Source organism: Vidua macroura, chromosome 5, assembly GCF_024509145.1.
Source record: "Vidua macroura isolate BioBank_ID:100142 chromosome 5, ASM2450914v1, whole genome shotgun sequence".
In the NCBI taxonomy this organism is placed as follows: Eukaryota; Metazoa; Chordata; class Aves; order Passeriformes; family Viduidae; genus Vidua; species Vidua macroura.
Window position 1 is genome coordinate 59649442 of NC_071575.1, and position 20818 is coordinate 59670259.

Consider the following 20818-nt stretch of genomic DNA (forward strand, 5'->3'; position numbering starts at 1 on the left):
GAATGGATCTGTGTGCCCAGGCAGCCATACTAAAAGTAATTTGATTCTAATTCACATGGGAGGGTCAGAGCCTGTGTAGTGGTTTTCTAATGACACTACGATTTCTGTAGAATTTTAATTCCGTTTCTCTGACATATGCAACTGTGAAGAAAAGGGATGGTGTGGAGGTTGCGTGGGTTAGTAGGTAATAATGACTTTTTCTTTTTCACTTCTGGTTTGGTGGTGTTTGTGCAAGTTGCAGATCAGTGATGACTGCAAATTACTAAGTCAGTTGGTTTTCAGTCAGCTTGCCATTGGAAAAAAAATGCATTTACCAGAAGTGCCGCCTTTTATCATCATTCTTGTCAATCTTACCTGAACAGCTCCAAGCTGAGTGGACATGGTAACGAACCATCCTTTCATCCTTGGAAGGGATATGGAGTAGTCAAGGTGAAAGCATAGTTGGAATTGAAGCTGTACATACTAAATCACTTCTCTGGGTAGAAGAAAGCTGTCAAATCCCTAGGGTAGTTACTGGCTTTTGAATACTAAGTTCATTTCTTTCCAGTTGATGCATATCTTGCAGGAATATGGAAGGATTAATTAATGTTTTAAGTAGTTTTGAAGATATAGGGCACTGTTTAATATCTAGGTATTTTGGTTCATTACAAATTAGTTTTTCTACAGAATCACTTAAGAATTCCAATATTCCATGAAATGCACAGTCTTAACTTTATTTTCTAGTCAAGAAGGTTTTTGGGAAATAAAGCAAACCAGCTTCTGTTTCTTTTGTCACCTGCATAAAGAGACCTTTTTTCAAATGTTGCACTACTGCTGGAAGTCTAGAAACTATTACACCTTGGATATAAACTGATCAACCCAGTGTAATGAAATTCTATGCCCTGCAGTAAAACAAAAAAAACAAAGTCATTTTTAAAATCACAGTGTCATTTATTGACATCTCTGCACCTGTAATGTACAATATAAACAACATTAGAAGTTTAAATTCACTCTTATTTGAAGAAATTTAATCCTGACTACTTTAAGGATATAGAAAAACCTTATTGAGAACACACTCAGAATTTGTCTTTTCTTTACTGATTAATTGCACTACTGATGATGATGGCTTTTTGTTCACAGTCTAACATTTGGCAATTATGTTGCTATAGAAATAGTGCAAATAGATTTCCTTATTTCTGTCCCATAAGATCTTGTCGTACGAAATTGTTAAATCATTTGCATTGTTGCTTTATTGGTGGAAAAAATATTTAGACTGTCCTTTAAACGTCTTCTGTTTTTAGAGCATCATTCGCAAGTCCCGTATTTCTCCATGGCGGAGCGTCTGATTACAGATAGAAAACACTGTATATGTTAGTATGCAAAGCCTGATTTCAGGAGCCTGCAGCAACTAGCTGCATGCTAATATTCACTATATTGTTTTACATTTCAAAGAGGCTTCACAATAAAGATGTTTTTCACATTCTACTCAAAGTATCAAAATTTCTACAGAGAAAAATAAGTTGGAAATGGTTGTCATGAAGGGGGAGCCAGTTTAGATTCAGTGGGTCAGATTTATTATTTGAATGTTAAAATAGCTATTTTAGACAGACACAAATATGATAATTCACAGATGGAAAATTATACTCATTAAGTTCTAAATTTACAGTGTGGAGGAAATAGAGACATTTGTAAAAATAAATATATGTCCTTTCAGCATCTTCTTACATTCTTGTCTAATACTGAAGAAGGGGGGTACTTTCATTCTCGTTCCTTGAATTTAGATTTAATGTCAGATACTAAATAGTATAATAAGAACAGAGCTAAAGAGATTTAATTTCATTTCAGTAACAGCAAAGTTAATTAGTAGTTTGATATGGGTTTTTAAGTAAGGTAAGCTGTTTTTGTGTTTGAGGAGACTTGAAATCAGTTTTCCAGGCTTTAGCATTAATATTATTATATAGTACCAGTGAATACAGATCTTCTAATATCTGTCCTTTGATGATACTGGTACTCAGCCCACTATTATTCAGTCATTTATTAACTTACTAGGAGCTGTTAGTGAAAATGGGTTATATTTTTTGAACTGGGAAAACGAGTCATTTTCATGTGAGTGAGAAGGGGTTTAGCACATGAATCGTGTCAGGCTGTAGTTTCTTCTGTAATCTTGCGAGCAGGCAACATCAAATCTAAATTTCAAATCTATGCAGTCAATGCATCAATCTGAGTAATAGTGTCGCTTCACACTATTAACAAGTCTGCTTAGGTGCTGTAATACCATGCACTAAAGATAAAAGGGCTACTAAAAAAAAAAATAATAGACAAGTATAAATCCCTCCCCCCTCATTCATTCCATACCAGTAAGAGTACTGATCTAAATCCTTTCCTTACCACCAGTCATTGCATAGAGAGTGTTTGAGTCTGCAGGCTCTCCCAATTGCACTGTGAGAACTTTTTATCAATGTGGCATTAATCATGAATGGTACAGCTGAAAGGCCAGGCTGAGAAAGTGATCAGTGGTGCAAAGTCTGTCAGGTGGTCAGTAATGTACCCCCACAATGGGTCAATACAAGGTCCAGTTCTGATTTAAGACTTTTATTAGTGATCTGGATGATGGGCCAGAGTGTACCCTCAGCAGGTTTGCTGATGACACAAAACTGGGAGTAGTGGCTGATGCTCCAGAGAGTTATGCTGCCATCAAGAGTGACTTCAAGAGACTAGAGGAATGTGGAGGAATGGTCTGACAGGAACCTTATGGAGTTCTTGGGAGAGAGAGCAGGAAGAACTAAATGTCCAAATGTCTCCTGGCACTGGCCTTATGCAGTGTTATTAAGCTGCATCAGGGGAAGTTTAGGCTGGACACTGGGAAAAAGTTCTTCACAGGAAGAGTGATTGGCCATTGGAATGGGCTGCCAGGGAGGTGGTGGAGTCAGCATCCCTGGAGGTGTTTAAAAAAAAGACTGGATGTGGCAGTCAGTTCCATGGTTTAGTTGACAAGGTGGTGTTAGGTCATAGGGTGGACTTGATGATCTCAAAGGTCTTTTCCAACCTAGTTAATTCTGTGACGCTGTGGTTCTATTGTACTCCCTTAGACGTTTTATCTAAAACCTGCTCTCTTATGGGAAAGTTGCACAATGTTACTGTTTGTGCCGAGTATTGACAATAGTGACTTTGTGGAAATAGTTGAAATGAAATAGTTACACAAAGTGAAAATATTTTTAGTGGATTGCTGGTTATGGCCCTGATTCAGCAAAGCAGTTAAGCACATTTTTAATTTCACATAAATAATATATACCATGGAAGTCAAACTACCTCCATCTATGATTTTAATAAGGATAAACTTTGTCCCATTCACATAGACAATATTGTGAGCCTCACTGCTGAGAAAATACATCACCATTTGTGGTCTAGCCTGCTGGACATATTTTGTCTGAATTATGGGTATAATTTTCATGAGCAAGTAATTCCTCTGTGAATATTATGTGTGACTGTGTACCAAATTTTTAAACAGTGTGAAAAAGGGGGAAGACTACAGTGGCTGGGCCAGAATGCAGTCTGGTTGTTGTGGTTTTCTATTTTACTCTACACAGATGCAAGTGGGTTACCTAAAATAATATAGTTTAAAGTAGCTAAGTGCTAGTAGTCCATACATCTTTCAAAATATTTTTCCATTCCCTGGTTGTGGCCAGCTGTCCAGCAGGTCAGAATTACAGAGGGTCGCCCTAGTGTATGTTACTGGGCAGTTGTTGAGTTCATTTCTGAAAATAAAGAATTAACAAGAGGAGGACAGATATAAACTGTCTTGCACTGCCGAAGGAATTGCATAGGGGCTACTAAATTATGTAAGTGCCTGCTCAACTGTTCAGTTTTGGTGAATAAAGTGGTCACTGGTCACAGAAATAATAGTGACAGTAGTTTTAATTTGCAGTTTGGGTTGGTAGATACTAGTTTATGTAAGTGTGCTTTAGGCATTGGAGCATTTTCACAAAAGATTTTTATTAGAAAGTAGCCTAATGTGTGTGGCTGATCTTGCTTCCCCACCATTTTGTAGGGGTAAAAGAATAATTTATGTGCAGATTTTCTGTGCTGTGAGATCAAAATAAAGCTGTGAGCAGACAGTACCATTCATTCAAAAATGCTGCGTTAAATGGATCTGGTTTGGGAGGAAAGTTCTCGTTTGCCGTTATAGTCTTACAATTGCTTGCAATTAATGTTCATAGTTTTAATTTGGTATATTTCATGATGGGGAAAATATGTATATGTCAACCTGAATCTTGCCTATCCTGAGTTTTAGGTACCATCAATTACAGTTAAGGTTCTTTTGTTGAAGGAAAAACATATCGCATGACAAGAGGAAATAACATTTTATTTTATGCTGAAGTGCAATAATTTACTTCTGGGAGACTTTCAATTATGTATGGATGTTTTATGTAGGCTTTCTATGTGCGCAGTATGCACCTGAAACAGCTTTGTGCCAGATAATAATACCTCTTACCTTCTAAAGGTTTATGTGTTCTCTGTGTTGTTAAACACGTGCACTGGGTGAGGGGACAGTATGACAGAATGGTGACCTTTTTCCAGTGTTGCTGGTTATGGCATAGGAAGCTGTTGGAAAATGATTGCTACAGAGCTGAAAAGATAATCGGATGCGGTTCATTACTCATCTTGTCAGCTGCTCCTGCTACAAGGGATTGTATCACAAGATGTTAATCTGCTTGTGACTAGATTTCAAAGCAAGCATTTTTATTTTGGAGGGGGTGTAAATAATTTAACATCTTCCAATTCTATTTCATTTTCAGAAGCAAGAGAAATGGAAAATTTCTGATTTAAAGTCTCAGAATATTAATTGATAGAAATATTAGTACATCCTTGTGGATTATTTTAGAGCTATATGATGATATGCTGCAAAAAGCTGTTTAATTGCAGAAGTGGTTCTTTTTAAACTAATTATGAGGTAGTGTATTCCTTGAATAGTGGAAGTTTGTCTGCTAGCACACTTCAGTGTGTTCTGCAAGACAAGTATTAGACACAAGACAGATTTGGACCTAAAAGAGCCCTATCTACACATTGAATCACTAATGTGGATGCACCCAATGCTCCTATACATTGTCTACCACTGAGGATATTTGGTGTAAGTGTGGAGGAGGACTATATTCATTATTTACAGATGGGAAGATGAGAAGAAAGTAGTTTTAGCTAGCTGACTTTAATTTTCTGAAAGCGAAAGGCCCAAAAGAGCAGTTACTATCTGATACTGTGCTTTGCTGCTCACAATGCTGCATGTGAAGCATACAGGAGAAGGCTTGTAAACTTCCCATTACATTAAGATGAGCCAGTAGATTTGCTGTGTACATTTCAGGCAAGCAGAACTGCCTTTTCCAGCTTCATCCTGCCTATCTTTTTAAGTCCTTGAAGAAGTTGTCCAGTACAAGGGACATTCCTTTAATTTCCTGCTGAAGAAAAACACTCCTTTTGCTACCCTTTCCTTGTAATTTTCTAGTGTTGATTATTGTCAGATGGAATTACATGCTACATTTTAAGCAGTTAAATTATAAATCTCATAAATCTAATCTTTATTAGAATACATAAATTAAAAAACAAGCAGTGAGAGACTCAAATGTACCTTCAAAAGTAATATATCGAATTAAAGTGTAAGCAAAAGAAATTACAGATTTAAGCAAATTGAATTGTTTCTGGATGCTCATGGTTGCATATGGCACTTTTTTACTCCCTCAGGAGTATCTAATGCTAATGCCTTGCTGTATTCCAGTTTTGGTAGCTACAGTCCACCCACTTAAATACCCCCTGGTGTACGCGTAGGCTACAGTATTCTCTAGTTCCTGCCACAAACTCTTACATGGTCTTCTCTGTGCTATTAATCAGCAGCTGTATTTCACCTCCAGAGAGACTGCATCTCAGCACTGGACAAACAGAAATCTTGTGTCATATGTTATAGAAGCAACCAGCACTCTATAGATAGTGATTTTAGTTAGTTCGAAAACAGGGCATTTGTTTTTTCCCCTAAACATTTTTGACTGAGTAGTCAGTCAGTAGGAAATGTTATTTGACTTTTTCATAAAGCTTTTCCCTTCTGTGTCTCCTCATACATAATACAGTTGGCTAGCTGAGCCATGAGGGCCTTCTTCCCTACAAAATTCTGATACCGTTAATGTACAACCATTCGCCCAGGTCAGAAGACACAGGCTAATGAGCAGAGGCTAATTTGTATGGCTGTGGCTACCTAAACAAATGTGTGCATGAGAACATATGTATGTATGTCTGACCTTATATTAAATATGTATGTAGAGATACATGGAAAAGTAGCATATTTCCCCAACATAAAGCGTCATCCCATGTAACTGTTACTTGTCACCATGTTGAATCTGACAATTAAGATCGGAATGTTGATGGGGAGGGGTACATGCCATATTTGTTTCCTGGACCCTTTAATCACTGTGTTTTCTGCCAAGACAGTGACAGAGATGTAGATGGTAATTGCACACAAAAAAAAGAGTTGTTTGAAAATGCTCTCTAACTATTTTTCCACCTCCATTAGATTATTTAGAATTTGAATTGAGTTACTATGCTCAATAGGCAACCATTGTTCCGGGCTGGGATAGAGAATATGAAAACCGATTTATTTATACTTGATGTGAAAGGCCATTTGTTTTATAGTAGTCTTCATGTTCTAAATTTGAAACTGTGAAATAAAGAATTAAGTAATTTCACGTTTATGCTATCGCAATAAATTTATCAAAGCAAAGAGATTTTATGCAGTGAACCTTCTGAATAATTTTCTGATATTCTAATTTTACTTTGCACATTTATGAAAGTCAAGTACAATTTTACAGAAAATACAAACATAGCTCTAAAATAGATTACTTCAGTTTCTAAATCCATCATTGTCCTCAAGCACACAAAAATGAGATTCCATAATCCCAGTTTATTTTAGCATTCAGTGTTAATTATCATACATTTTAGGAGTCCAACAGCATAAATGATGTTCTCTCTCAATTCTTAACACATAAACTTTACCTTTCTTTATCTTTAGAGATAAGGAGTAGAGTTGGATTAATTCCTCATCTAATTGCAGAGTTTGTGATGATAATCCTATTTTTTCATTACTTTTAGATGTATCACTATACCTTTGACTGATTTTCAGAATTTCTATTCATTCTTCAAGATGATTTTTTTTTAACTGAAACTTGAGCTTGAGCTTGCAGTCTTTCAATGAACAGATCTTCAAGAGGATTGCAGTGGTACTTGTTAATGAATGATGTTGTAAAGACATTTGTTGCTTTGCCCATTATTGCCACTGCTAGTGAAAAGAGACAATTTTTTTTTCCTTTATCATCTTAAGTAATAGTAATTCATTTTGGACTAGTGAGACTTTTAAATTTAATAGATTATCTCCTCCTTTTTTGGTATTGCTGGGTAGTGCAGAAGTTAAGCTGACATGTTTTTTCTTTTCTGGTTATCATTCCTATAGTGAACTGGTCAATGCAGCAGTTGGGTCAAGGGATGACATGTACACCATGCAAGGAAGAAAACCCTTCTGTTCAGAGCAGGTTTTCTCTTCCCATGACAATACTGAACAGTCTTGCAAGTGTCTTAACAAGCAGGCAGGACAGGATACCCATCCTCATCTCCTGGAATATTTTTTCTACCTCAGACAGACAGGGATCAAAAATCATGCTTTAATGCTTGACCCTAAGTGCCAGATGTTGGGGGCAGTAGGGAAGCAGCCTGCCCCTGCACATTCCCTTTGGTGTGCTCCCTTGTTTCCACTTCTGACTGCAAGCCATGTTGGCACCAGGCAGTGAAGAGTCAGCTGTGAGGTTCACTGTATTTTTGTGTGTTTTATGTTTTTGGGAAGTGGAGCTGCTCTGTGTGCAGCACAGAGTGGTTTGGTCCCTGGTTGGAGTTTGCCAGCGCGTGGTAATGGCAGTAAATAATTGCTGTGGTGTAGCCAGCACGAGAACTCCCACGGAATGGGAAGGTCACTGCAGCGCAAAGAGATTTTCTAACACGTCTCCTGAGGTGTGCTGCTTCGGGCTGCACTCACACCCCTGGAGAGCTGGGAGCATTTCTGATCAGACTTGGAGGAAAATATTTAAGTCAAGACAAGACTGAAACTTTTATTTTATTTTCTCCAATAGTTTTTCTAGCTCTCACCAGAGGAAAACTTCTCAGATTTCACTTACTTTGTTTTTATTCTCAGTGATGAGGAGCAGCTTTGACTGGAAGCATTTGCATCGCTTGAGATTCTTTGGAAAGAGCGTGTTTTGAAACTTGTATTCCTTTTGTCCCTTGCTCTTAGGATGGCCAGTCTGATATTTTGTACAAATTTTGGACTGCAGTAACCCAGACACTTTCCTCTCAGTTTCAGTCAGCAACAGACTGTAAGTATTCAGTATAAATGATTGTAATGTGTTCTGTAATTATTTTGAAACTTGCTTTTCAGTAAGTCCTTTGCTCAGTATCTCCTCTACCAGAGCTATAGCAGTGGTTCACTCAGCACAAGGTCTGTGTGTTTAAAACTTCTGGGTTTGTAACCAGACAGGATCCTCCTAAACTGTGGTTGAAATTTCAAAAAGAAATATTTTCTGTTTCATTAAGTAGTTGTTATCTAATAACAATAAGTATTTTTCTAACTGTGAGTGGAGGTAAAAATGTTTGGAATGGTACATTATACTCCCTAAAGCAAGTGGGTTTGCCAAATTCAAAATTAGTAATTTGATTTTAAAGATAAATTCTTAGTCTTTTTTTGTTAAACACTGATTGGTTGTAAAAATCAGATTTCAGTCATTTTTTGGATTCCATTATAAACAACAGGATTTTACTTACTTCAAAATTGTCTTATATAAATACAGATGAACAGCTGGTGTTCTGACTATACATAATTTTATCTACATGTGTAATATGTAAATAGCCAGTACAGTCAAGGATATTAAATATTAATCATGTGTAAAACATAAGACAGTTCTATTACCAGAACATGCTAATGCAGCATGCAGTTGGATCATAGGTGAGTTTGGTACTTTCATAAATATATCTTTCACATTTGCATAGAGTGTTTAAATTTAATCTTTTGCACACAGAAGTGAAGGGCATAAGATGTGCATTTATCTTTGTGATCTCAGCTATTGCACTGGCCCTTCAAAATTTGGTACTTCCAGGCTTTATAGCAGCAGTATAATTTTGGGGAACTAGCTGGTGGATTCATACTCAGTGGTTGCTAAGTAACTAGATGATCCCAAAAGAAAATGTATTCTTCTTGTGTTAAACCATATTAATTTTACTGTTTGCCTTAAGCATTGCTTTAAGAGCAGCATGTACATACCCCGAGCCTCCTGTGCTCAAACTGAACACGTGCTGCCTGTTCTCAGCGCTCGCATTTAACATTGTAAATTTATGACTTCAGTTAACAGGATCGACCAACACTGCAGAACTGATAGGACTCTTACATTTTGTCAGCTGTACTTTTTCTAACACCTATTCAAAACTATTTTATTACTTACAGTTTTTAATAATGTGTTTTATAGAAACATTTATGAGGGGGTTCGATGTGAATGATGTTTTTATTTTGCTACAGCTGAGTTTTGGGGAGACAGATTTTTTCATTTAAGCGAGGCATCTAAATGAAAATGTTCATTTTTAACATAAATTTCTGGTGACTGAATGCACTGACATCAGTGGGGTTGTGGATCATGTAGATCAGAGGAAGACAAGATATCAGAAAAATAGTGTAAAAATAGAAATTTATGACAGTTTAAAAGGTTAGATATCAGATAATGATCTGCTTTTGTGAGGTTGGGACAGTCTTTGTAAACATAGCTTCATGACCTAAAATAACTCTGTGTTTGATAACAAATGTGAATCCTCCAGTATTCAAAATTATATATTTGAGTTGAAAGCACAGTCTGGGTGAAATGGGCAGATGTCTGGAACCTGAAAAACCTATGAATGAATGGAACAGTGTTAATCTCCTAATGTAATGGGAAATCTCTAGAATATGAGTGATGCTAGATCAAGATTAACAGTTGCTAAAGCAGTTGTACATTTGTTTCATTTCCTGTTACTTGTGGCAAGCCTTTCAAGGCTGAAAATAATGCTGCTTTTTCTGCCGGCTTTGTCATTCTTTGACAAGTTTAGGAATTGCATATTAAGTACCTTGTTTTAAGAAGTGTGCATAAAAGCATATGCTTCCCTCATCACATTTCTGAAGACTTTAGTTCATAGGAGTTATCTTTGTCTGTTTTAAATTGTTATCTTCAAAGTTCCACAGCCCCACACTTATCCTCCATCAAAATATTGTTAGCAAATCTCTAGATTTAGCGAGTTCCAATTACTCTTTGGCCTTGAATAAATGATAATAATAATTAAGTTTGGTACCAAACATTTATTGTACAAAATAAAGTAATTTTTTCATATCTAGTCTTCCAGTTGTGGGTTTTATGCTGGTGCTTTATATCCTTTGTCAAGTGCATTTAATGTTATAGTTATGTCACTTTGAAATTAATTATAAATATTCCATTATTAATATTAAACTTAGGATAACATTGTGTAACATTGATATAAATGCAAGGGTAGAGGTTTATAGGAATAAAAAAATTAGTTTGAACTTAGCATCGTGTGTTGCTTACTGCTTTATTTTACAGCCTCTATGTTTTTGAAACAAGCATTTGAAGGAGAATACCCTAAATTACTGAGGCTTTATAATGACTTGTGGAAGCGCCTCCAACAATATAGTCAAAATATTCAGAGGAATTTTAACACAAGTGGAACTACTGATCTTTTTGCTGAACTACAACAAATGGAAGAAGATGCACAGGACATATTCATGCAAAAAAATGAAGATTATGAGTATGTATTACAAAGTGTATGTCTATAAAATATAAATCTTTGCACCCTGTAAGAAAACAGATTTTTTTTTTAAACTTACTATAATTCAAATTGTCAGTGCAGGAGAATTTTAAAGGCTTTTTTCCTCCTCTTGCAGTTACTGCTCTAATGCTATTTTAGAGCTGTAGGCTTTTCATTAAGCTATACATCTAACAGTGTTGGGTTGTCTTGTGATTCACAAAGTCTCTGACTTTTGAACAAGTTCTATCTTTTTGTCTCTTTGGGTGAAAAAATAGGAAAATGGTGAAAATTCAGTTTTGTATGTATAGTGATAACAGCACTAGCTTTCTTCTGATGACACTGCAATCATTTGAGTGTGACAAATGGTCAGTTGTAATGATTCACAGTTTTTATTTTATACATCATAAAATAAACATGATCTAAGTGATATCAGAAAGATCAAACTGAAACAGGCTTATCAAGCCTGTTAGGACTTCTAGACTTGTGTAAGATAAAATGAATATTTTATATGAGAATTGTATTGACTTAAATATGTTCCTGAGCAGTCAGTGGGAGACTTATCAGAAGAATTTTTTCATATGCATATGTTTAAAAAGCAGAAAGGAAAAACAGGTTCAGTATTGCAAAGTTTGTATATCTGGAAAGATTTAATACTGTTGTGTATTTTAATTTAAAATGTAGTAACTTTTCCTTATGTGCAAAGTCCAGAAAAGGCCTTGAAAGATTCACTGCAACAGTATGAAGCTGCCTATTTGTCAAAATCCTTATCTCGACTGTTTGACCCCATCAATCTTGTCTTTCCTCCCGGAGGTCGGAATCCTCCCTCTTCTGATGAGCTTGACAGCATCATTAAAACTATAGCCAGGTATGCACATATAAGGCATTGTAAAAGTAGTATTCAACATGTATTTTTTTGTAACTTACAATTTTAGAAAGTAGACTTCCTTAGCAGTAAAAGGTTGATTACTCTTTAATTATAAAGTAGATTAGTGCAAAAATCAAGTCAGAGTTTAGGATAGGATAGGATAGGATAGGATAGGATAGGATAGGATAGGATGGGATAAAATAGAGTAAGACACAATAGAACAGAATATTTCAATTGGAAGGGACCTACAATGATAAATCCAGTCCAACTGCATGAACACTTCAGAGCTGGCCAAAAGCTAAAACATGTTAAGGGCATTGTCCAAATGCCTCTTAAATACTGACAGGCTTGGGGCATCAACCACCTCTCTAAGTAGCCTGTTCCAGGGTTTGACCAGCCTCTTGTTATGGAAGTGATTCCTTAATGCTGAGTTGGAACTTCACCTCATGCAGCTTTGAACCATTCCCACACCTCTCACTGGATGCTGGGGAGGAGTGCTCAGCACCTCCTTCTCCACTTCCCCTGCTTAGGAAGCTGTAGAGGGCAGTGAGGCTGCCCCTCCTTTTCTCCAAAAAGGACAAGCCCACACTCTTTGCTGTCCCTCACAGGACATTCCTTCCAGTCCTTCACCTGATCTGTTGCCCTTCTCTGGACACATTCAGATAACACCACATTCTTCCTAAATTGTGGGACCTTGAACTACACATGGTGTTCAAGGTGAGGCTGCACCAATGCTGAATACAGCAAGATAGGCACGTCTTTATTATTATTTATAATAAATAATATATTTTATTATTTATTTTCTGTATTTTTTCCTGGAATAAACGAAAATTTAACATAAGTTTTAATGTTTAAGCTTATAAAAGATCAGGAAGAGAAACTTTACACATACTCTCAATGTCTGGTATCTTAATTATCCTGACTGTGTCAAAGGGAAGTGGTAGTTGCTTGGCTGGAAGTGATAATACCTGGTGTAAATACTTTGTTAGAGTAAAACAGCAAGATGATAGGTAAAGATGACTATTCCAGGTAGAATTTGTAGAATGAGATACCTAAATTTTCAATGGTACCTTTTCCCTCATAGGGTTTTGGTAACGACTGCTCTGTTTAATAAAGTTTGAAAAAAGATGGGCAGTATTCACAGTATGTGTGTGTGTGTGTGTATAAAATATTAAATATTGACACAGTACTTGTGACTGGGAGTTACAGATGCTCAGAACATGTCTGTTGGTGTGGTGACTGATACTGTATTGCTCCTTGCAAACGAGAAAGGAAAACAACATGAAAATTAGAAAATTTCAGCTGAGTTTTCTAGAGTGACCTTTAGCTTATAATGTTTGGGGTTCTAGAGAGTTCTCAGAGAAGATTATTCCAAGTTGGGGTGCCTAATGATTCTCCAGCTCTTGAGAGAGATTAACCTCACCACTAGCAACACGATGGTTCTTGTGCTTGCCTGTCTTCAGCAGAGCAGTTTTGAATGCAGCCCCAGCCGATGGAGATCTGGGGACGTTAATGAACAAAAAATACTGGAAGTGATTTAGAAATCTTTTCCTTCTTCGTTTGTTCCCTGCCATTCCTTGGGGGCCTCTTTTACTATAAAGGATTGCCTAAAACACAGCTTATTAGTTGTGTCAAGCTAAGGCATCCCCTGGGTATTTCTGCACAGCTCATGTAATTCTAGAGTTGAATGACTGTGTATTCACCTGTAATGTTTGAAGGCTGCTGCCAAAGCTTGAATGTAGTTAATTGCTGTCAATATTTTTGAATGGCTTACTAATAGTGATTTCATACTGAAGTGTCATTCCTAAACTTTGCTCATTTTTACTAGAATAGGAACACTGCACATAAAATTCCCAAATGACTTGTTAAATTGTAAACTGAATTACGGTGTGTGGAAAGACTTGGTTGTATGTGTTACTCTCTCTAAATTGATGTGCCACGTAACTGTGTATTCATAGTTAATTCTTTATCGATCCAATACAGCATTCAATACAGCACTGTTTAGTTGTTAATTAAGATTTGTAATCTTTGCTTCCAGTGAGCTAAATGTGGCTGCTGTTGATCCAGACCTGAGTTTAGCTGTGGCCAAAAATGTGGCGAAGACCATTCAGCTTTACGGTGTAAAATCAGAGCAGCTTGTAAGTAATTTTAAATTTCTAAATACTGATTTTTTTCATATGCAGTGTTCTGGCTTTTGTAGATTTAGAACAGAGCAGTTAAGCAATCTAGATAGACAAAGCCTTCCAATTAGCTTTCCATTGTATTTATGAACATGATCAATTAAATTCTGCCTTCAGACAAAGTCAGTCTATTGATAGTAGTAAAATTTATCTGTATAACTCCAAATTGAATTTTCCATATTAATTTTTAAAAACTCAAAATTGTAGCTGTCATTAAACAAAATCAAGACAGTTAAATTCAGTTCTTTATTAACCAACATTTGATACTACATCAGTTACATGGTACAGCATCTTTATGGTATTAAAATCTAGACTATTCAAATACAATTTTTCATTACTTGCAAGAAATTTTGGGCATTTTTTTCCTTATATGTATTATTTGACATATATTTAACTGACCTTTGATTTGTTTGCATTTGTCATATATTTCCAATCATTTACCATGCAGTGGTGTCTAGTTTTAACCTGAATAGAAGGATCCCCAAAGCCATATCCTTTTGGTAAGAGCCTCCAAAAAGCCTATGGATAATACAGTCAATGTTGTCATCATACAAAAAAAAATCAGATGAACAATTATCTCCTAAGGACTGTTGCTGAAATTATAATAGTTTTTTTATGAAGAGATGAAAATAAATTTTTGCAATATGCAGACCCACCAGAAATGACTAACTACTTGTATTTGTAAACAAGATTTTCACTTAATAAACAACATTAATTCTGACAGCAGACTCAGATTCCAGTAACATTCATTTACTCTATGTTTTATTTAAAGAAAGATGCTTGCTAATATCTTTTTTTTTGTACCAGTTGGTTACAAAACATTGCAGCAATTTAGTTAGTGTGGTTTCTGTTTACCTTTTACATTTCTGTCATCTCAGAATAGCTTTGAAAAAATTGAAATTCAGTAACACATACCTTGTCTATTGGATGAATTGGAAGTTTGCTGACTTGGGGTATGGAAAAGCAATGTAGGTGAAGAAGTCATGAAGGCCATAAAGAATATTTTAAATTTTAAAATAAAAACAAATGTTAGCATTATTTTGTTAGCTATTTAAAGTGTAGTGCTTAAGTTGGGTCTGCTTTTAAAGATACCAAATCATGGCTTCATATTTTCAGAATGAAATTTGCTTATGACAGAAATGAGGATTTTTAGTAGGTTGTAAGAGTCATCATAGGTAAAAAAAATACATTGTTGTCTTTATGTCATGGAGGGTAGTGTCAAATAGTGGCATTCAACTGGGAAAAAAAAGCCCTTTCAGCTGTAACTGTGAAAGTATCAGGGTTGTGCTTATCATCTCTGTTAGTCTGGCCAGTGGATTCTTTGGAAGTGAACATCGTTTTGTGATCAGACAGCTGGAAAATTCTTAAGAAACCCTGAAAAAACCAAGATACTTAGAAATAAGCTGATAAGTATATGATTTGTGGCTTTGTGTTTGCTAACCTTAAAGTAAAAGAATGTAGGAGAAAAGAGGGAATGTAAGCCCTTGAACTTCTTGAATTTAACAACTGAAAATGTAAACTTGAAACACTGAAAAGCTAAGTGATGGGATTAGCCAAGCTGGCAGGATGAACATCAATGTCCTTGAAACACATACCTACAACTTGTAAAATAATATTGCACAGCTACCTTTTTTTAAACTTCATTTTTTCCTTGCTGATACGCGTTACAAATCTAAAAGCCAGAAGTGCTCAACACAGTTGCCAAGATATAAGTGTCAGAGGCATCTTTGAAGTGCTGAAATATCATTCTTAGCCTCCAGCTGCCTCTCCAGCAGGGCATGGCTCTCCCACTTGCCCTGTGCCATGCTTGCCAGCCCTCTGGATATAATCTGGAACAATTTAGCCTTTTTTTGGTGCCTATTTTTGGGCAGACAGATTGAGCCTGAAATGTGCACCACATGTAGAATAGGAGCTATGTTAGACAGCACTGTTTCATTATGATTTAGTGGTTTAGCCAAGAATGCAATCTTAATTCAATCTTGGAATCCAGCCTCCAACAATAGCTTGGAGTCAACAATAGTCTTCCTCTCCGAAGCTGAGAAGGGGACCATGGAACATATCCGCTCAGATGCTTCATGTCTGATAGCTATAGTTGAGCAGTGCTCGAGATGGACATTTAATTTCCTGGAGGAATTTGAAATTGAGTTCTCTTCCAAAGTAAAAGTAAACAAAACCATCTCAGAATTCTCAGTGAAGGAAGATGGAGGCAAGAGACTTTAAAAAAAATTTTTTTTTTAATGTTGTAATATTGCAGGTAGATTTGAAAGGTGAAAAACTGAAATGTGCAGTTCTAAAAAGGTTGAGACATTCTGATGTCGATGTCAGGGTTTTTATTTACTCAGTTTCACAAAACAAGGAATTCACTGAGATTTCATCACTGTTTCTCCAGGTATCCTTAAATAGACAAATAACAAGGAAAATGTTACTCAAGATTCAAAGGTTTTACCTTTGAGCAAAAGCAGTATCTGTGAGTCTGTACATGCAGTCCTAAAGCAAAAATGGCCTCTTCCTGTAAATACAAAACACTTGTTTGTGTTACTTATGGCTTCGTACCCTTTTCAGCTTTCCCCACATCAAGAACTTGCTGCATCTGAGACCTGTTCTTTTATTAACTGGTTCAGAGAAGATAATAATCTCTGGAAGCAGCACTATGTAGATACATTCTGCTGTTGGGTGCATCTTTAGGCAATCCCTTGCTGATGCTTGGTGTGGTTGGTTAATTTAAGAGTATTAGCTTTCATCTTCACCACCCGTCCTGTGTTTTGTGGTGCTGAGAAAGTGTGCTTGGTATATTTTATGCCATTGTAATTTTGTTTCTTCTTATTCATGTTTTCCTTAAAACAGATAGGCCAGACATCTTCATAATGATTACAAACACCACCAGATTTCTGTTTAGTCACCATTTCCACATCCTTCTCATTCCAGATTGGAAAAGATACTAACAAATCTGAACATCGTGTTTTGGATAAGAACAAAATTTTCCTCTTCTGCATTTGCACCTTGTAATCCAGTAGATGGATTTTAACAAAAGGTCTGTTTACTGAGCCAGATTTTGTTCACTGGCCACTTTTTCTTGCAAGTGAGGTAGCCTAGATGAAAAAGAACCCTAACTTTTCTCCTCTGTTCAGTTCCAGAGGAGTCATCCATTCCCATTTGCAAATACCTTTAATCATCTGTCTTGAGTGATACATACAACGTGTTGTGCTCTTGTTTAACTGGCCACATCAGGAAAATTAGCTCTTTCATCAAATACTTACAATAAGTACAGTGAAGGGAAGAGATTTGTGAGAAGGCAATAAGTTGCATTTCCTGAAAACAAAAAAAAAAAAAGTGGAGTAATTTGGGGTGTTTATGAGAATTCATGCTCCTTAACAAAAGATAGGAGCTCATAAATCTGCTTCCTAGAGATATTTTTACCCATTTGTTTAACTGATAGCTGAGAAGTGTAAAAGAGAACTTAAAACTCATCAGCATCTTTATTACATGCCTTTGACATGGCAGTAGTAATTGTGTGGCAGGATCCTCTAGTGCAGTAATCTTAACATTTTTGGTTATGCATTCCTATGAGTATAAACTTCTGAAGCATGCACCCTCTTATATGTATACTTGTTTTATACAAGTACTGTATAAAACAGTACTTTTATACATGTACTGTTGACGTTTTGATATTTTTGTCATGCACCCCATTTTGTTTTGCCTAATCCTTGTGGTGCATGTGCCCTGTTTCAAAGACCACTGATCTAGAGTAATACTCTGCAGTAATCTTCCATAATAAGGGAACAGGTGTGGTCTGTTAATTTTTGGAAAAGATGCCTCCTTGATTGCAATCTTTAGAACTCATGTTTAGTTTTGTTAATATGCTACTTTGGATCAGATTTTTCATTTATTTATTGAAAAAATTTTAAATGGTAGTCTAGTGGTCGAAAGTGAAAGAAAACTCTGGTTCCCCAGTTGATTACCTGTAATTTTTTCATTTACTGAGCTGAATTTTGAATGTACTTGAAATGTTGTGTTTTATAATTAAAAATCTATTTGTTGCAACTTTGCAATCACTATATTTTTGTTTGCTGTTGATAGAGAAGTCATGAAGCATTGAGGGTTAATAGCTCTGGAAGTTTATAAGATACGTAATTTTGCCAACAAGCAGAAAAATAAATTGTAAGATCCATTGTCCATAGAGACTGAAGATGGAAGAGCACTCTTTGGTCCTCTAGTCTAGTCCCTTCCCAGCACAGGACTTTTGTTGCATTCTTTCTGGTTTTAGAGTGATGATTTCAGTTACCTGGATGTAAGTACTGCATGTTCTCTTACTTTTATGCTGTTTCTATTCAGCTTGTCATGTGGGTGGATTGAAATACACTAACACACCCACCAAGTGCACATAGATGAAATGTGTTGTGCTGTGAACATGAAAATGCAGTTGTTTAGGGAAGGTGTGATTCTCCTGCTTTGTGAACCTGGAGACCTCTGCCAGTTTCCTCCCGAGAGTTACAGTCATCCTGTCAGACTATCTTTATGAATTTTGATCAGAGTCCCAGAGCAATCCTTCCTGCCTTGTCTGATGGAGGCTGTGTCTTCTGACTCCTCCCACCACAGGGCATCACTAGAGACATCGTCAGAGACAACCTTATCCTTTGGCCAATAAACAAGCAAAGAGCTGTTTGCAGAGGCAGGATTGTAAAAATGAGATTGCCCACTTTCTTTTCAGAGCAGGTGGGGGCGATTATGCTGGCAAATTCTGATGGATTAAACTGTCTTAAAAACATTTCTATATAAGGATATTGTGTGCTTACATGATTTAGGCAGACACAAACTCACTCTACTGTGTTGCCAGATGGCAGAGCACATTTTAGCTCCACTCCAGTCCATGCTGACCAGTTCAGCTGTGGCACCTTGCTGAACACAACACTCAGCCTGGAGCACAAGCAAAGAAAGTTCATGTCTGCTTGAAGTACAGACAAAGCCAGAAGCTTCATGGCCATACTAAACTAGGCAGATTTTTTTCTAAGATTGGGGTAGAAAAGGCAAAAATCGGTGGGAGCTGTGATCACCTATAATTGGAGTGTTTCCTAAGTATGGAATATTATATTTTATGGAGTAATAAGTTTATCTAAAAAAAGGGATCTTTCCATCAGACAAGAGGCTGCAGGCAGATGATATAATGGAGATCTTTCCCACTGTCAGACTTGTAAGCAATCATGGAGAGGAAGCCCTCAAAATGTGGAGATGGAGAGTGGGTGTAATGAGGGAGGAAGGAAGTAGAGAATTTGAATAATTTTTTTTATTCTCTTAACTCAGTGTGGTTGAATTGATCCCACATATATCACAAAAGCAGATGAATGAGGCAGAGGTTTGAAATACAGGCTGAGGACACTGCTCTGGGAGAGCTACTAACCTTTGCCCTCAGCTACTAAACTGTCCTTTATAGTTCATGGTAGAGGCTTGGCTTCTCATCAGGATTTTAGCCTGGGCAGTGGTTGTGGTGTTTGTGATTATCACATTTGCCACTTGGAAATTTTTAAGCACTGTGCAGAGAGCACAGTCCTTCCTGGCATTCTGAAGAATTCTTCCCCGGTCTTCTTAAGAAAACATAAGACAATGCATGGTGTATTTTGCATACTTCAAAGTTAAAATGCTATAAAACCAGGAACAGAAGCAAATTTTGAGATTAAAGAGAATACATAAGTGTCTCAAAAATTAGAGTCACTGCACCAAGGTTCAAATAGTTATCACATATCCTCAAAGGGCAGGACATTGAATCACTTTTTGGTGACCTCTGCTACTGGACATGCCACGAGACAAAATAAGAGATAATTTGTTATTCTGATCCCAAAAGTGATGAAGTGATGTACACTTCAGGCATAAGAACATTTGTGTGGAACATTTGGGTGAATGACGTTTTAAGGTTCTGGATTGTTTTGAGGGAAAAGTCAGCATCAGCTGATGGTATCTGTGATATAGAGTAGGCAGCCTCTTTCTCACTGTCCTGGATCTCAGTAGTATATTGAGATTTATTTATATTTACTTAAGTAAATATTTGAGTTATGTAATCTTATGCATGGTTCTAGAATGTGCATCAGTTGCAGAGCACTGGAGCAGTAATATGAGCAGTGATATGTTGGTACAAAAGGTTTCTTGGGAGGTAAGTGGGAAGCTTGGATTTAGCCTGTTTTTGAATACAATGGTGAAACTGGATTTCAGATGTTGTGGAACAGTTCTGAATATTTAACTGGCTTAATGTTTAAATGTAAAGTGACTCTAACATAAAAATTCTGTGATTAAAATTCATATACATTATTTCTAAACTTCTGAGGGTTTACTGAGATCTACATTTCAATTAACCGGTACTAGATTGTGTAACTAGGACAATGTTATTGTAAAGTATTATTATCCGTCATAATGATTAGAAGCATGTGCTTGATGACAGATTTTTTTTAGTGCATTATAATTTAAGAAAGTAAATACCAAAAAAAAAAAAAACAAAGCAGAAAAGTGTACCAATTCATTGTTGTGTCAATCCCTTCTTCAGAGGTAAACACTATATACATGCATATCCCAATCACTGACTGCTTGTCCTCAGATGTCTGGGTTTGTTTTTCAGAGAGAGTATGGGTGTTGAAAACATGTAACTGTCCTCAGAACAGTAAATGTAAGTAAGTAGATGGGCTTGGTCTCCTCTGTGTGAAGGCAAATTTGTATTACCAAGGTTTGCTCTGTTTAGTGTCGGCCTCACTTCAAGGATCAGCAAGACGTGTTTGTTTTTGCTGCAGAAAAGCTGTCTATTGAACTGCTCCATGCTGTCACCCTGCTGTTTGTGTCAGTGTCTACTTCTCTCACTTGGGAGCACAAGGGCAATAAGAGTTTGTGACAGACACTCAGGACTTAAGCTGCCATCCCAGCTGTGAACATCTCTCTGACATGGGAGGGTAAC

The 20818-nt window shown here is 36.6% G+C and overlaps 1 protein-coding gene across 1 annotated transcript in view; it reads left to right on the top strand.

Moving 5' to 3' along the window:
- COG5 (component of oligomeric golgi complex 5) overlaps window positions 1-20818 on the top strand; it is a 173601-nt gene that overhangs the window by 118849 nt on the left and 33934 nt on the right. The window contains exons 11-14 of the mRNA XM_053978240.1: window positions 8297-8378; window positions 10638-10842; window positions 11546-11707; window positions 13746-13845. Coding sequence (XP_053834215.1) covers window positions 8297-8378; window positions 10638-10842; window positions 11546-11707; window positions 13746-13845 — 549 coding nt within the window. The remainder of the gene's footprint in view (window positions 1-8296; window positions 8379-10637; window positions 10843-11545; window positions 11708-13745; window positions 13846-20818) is intronic.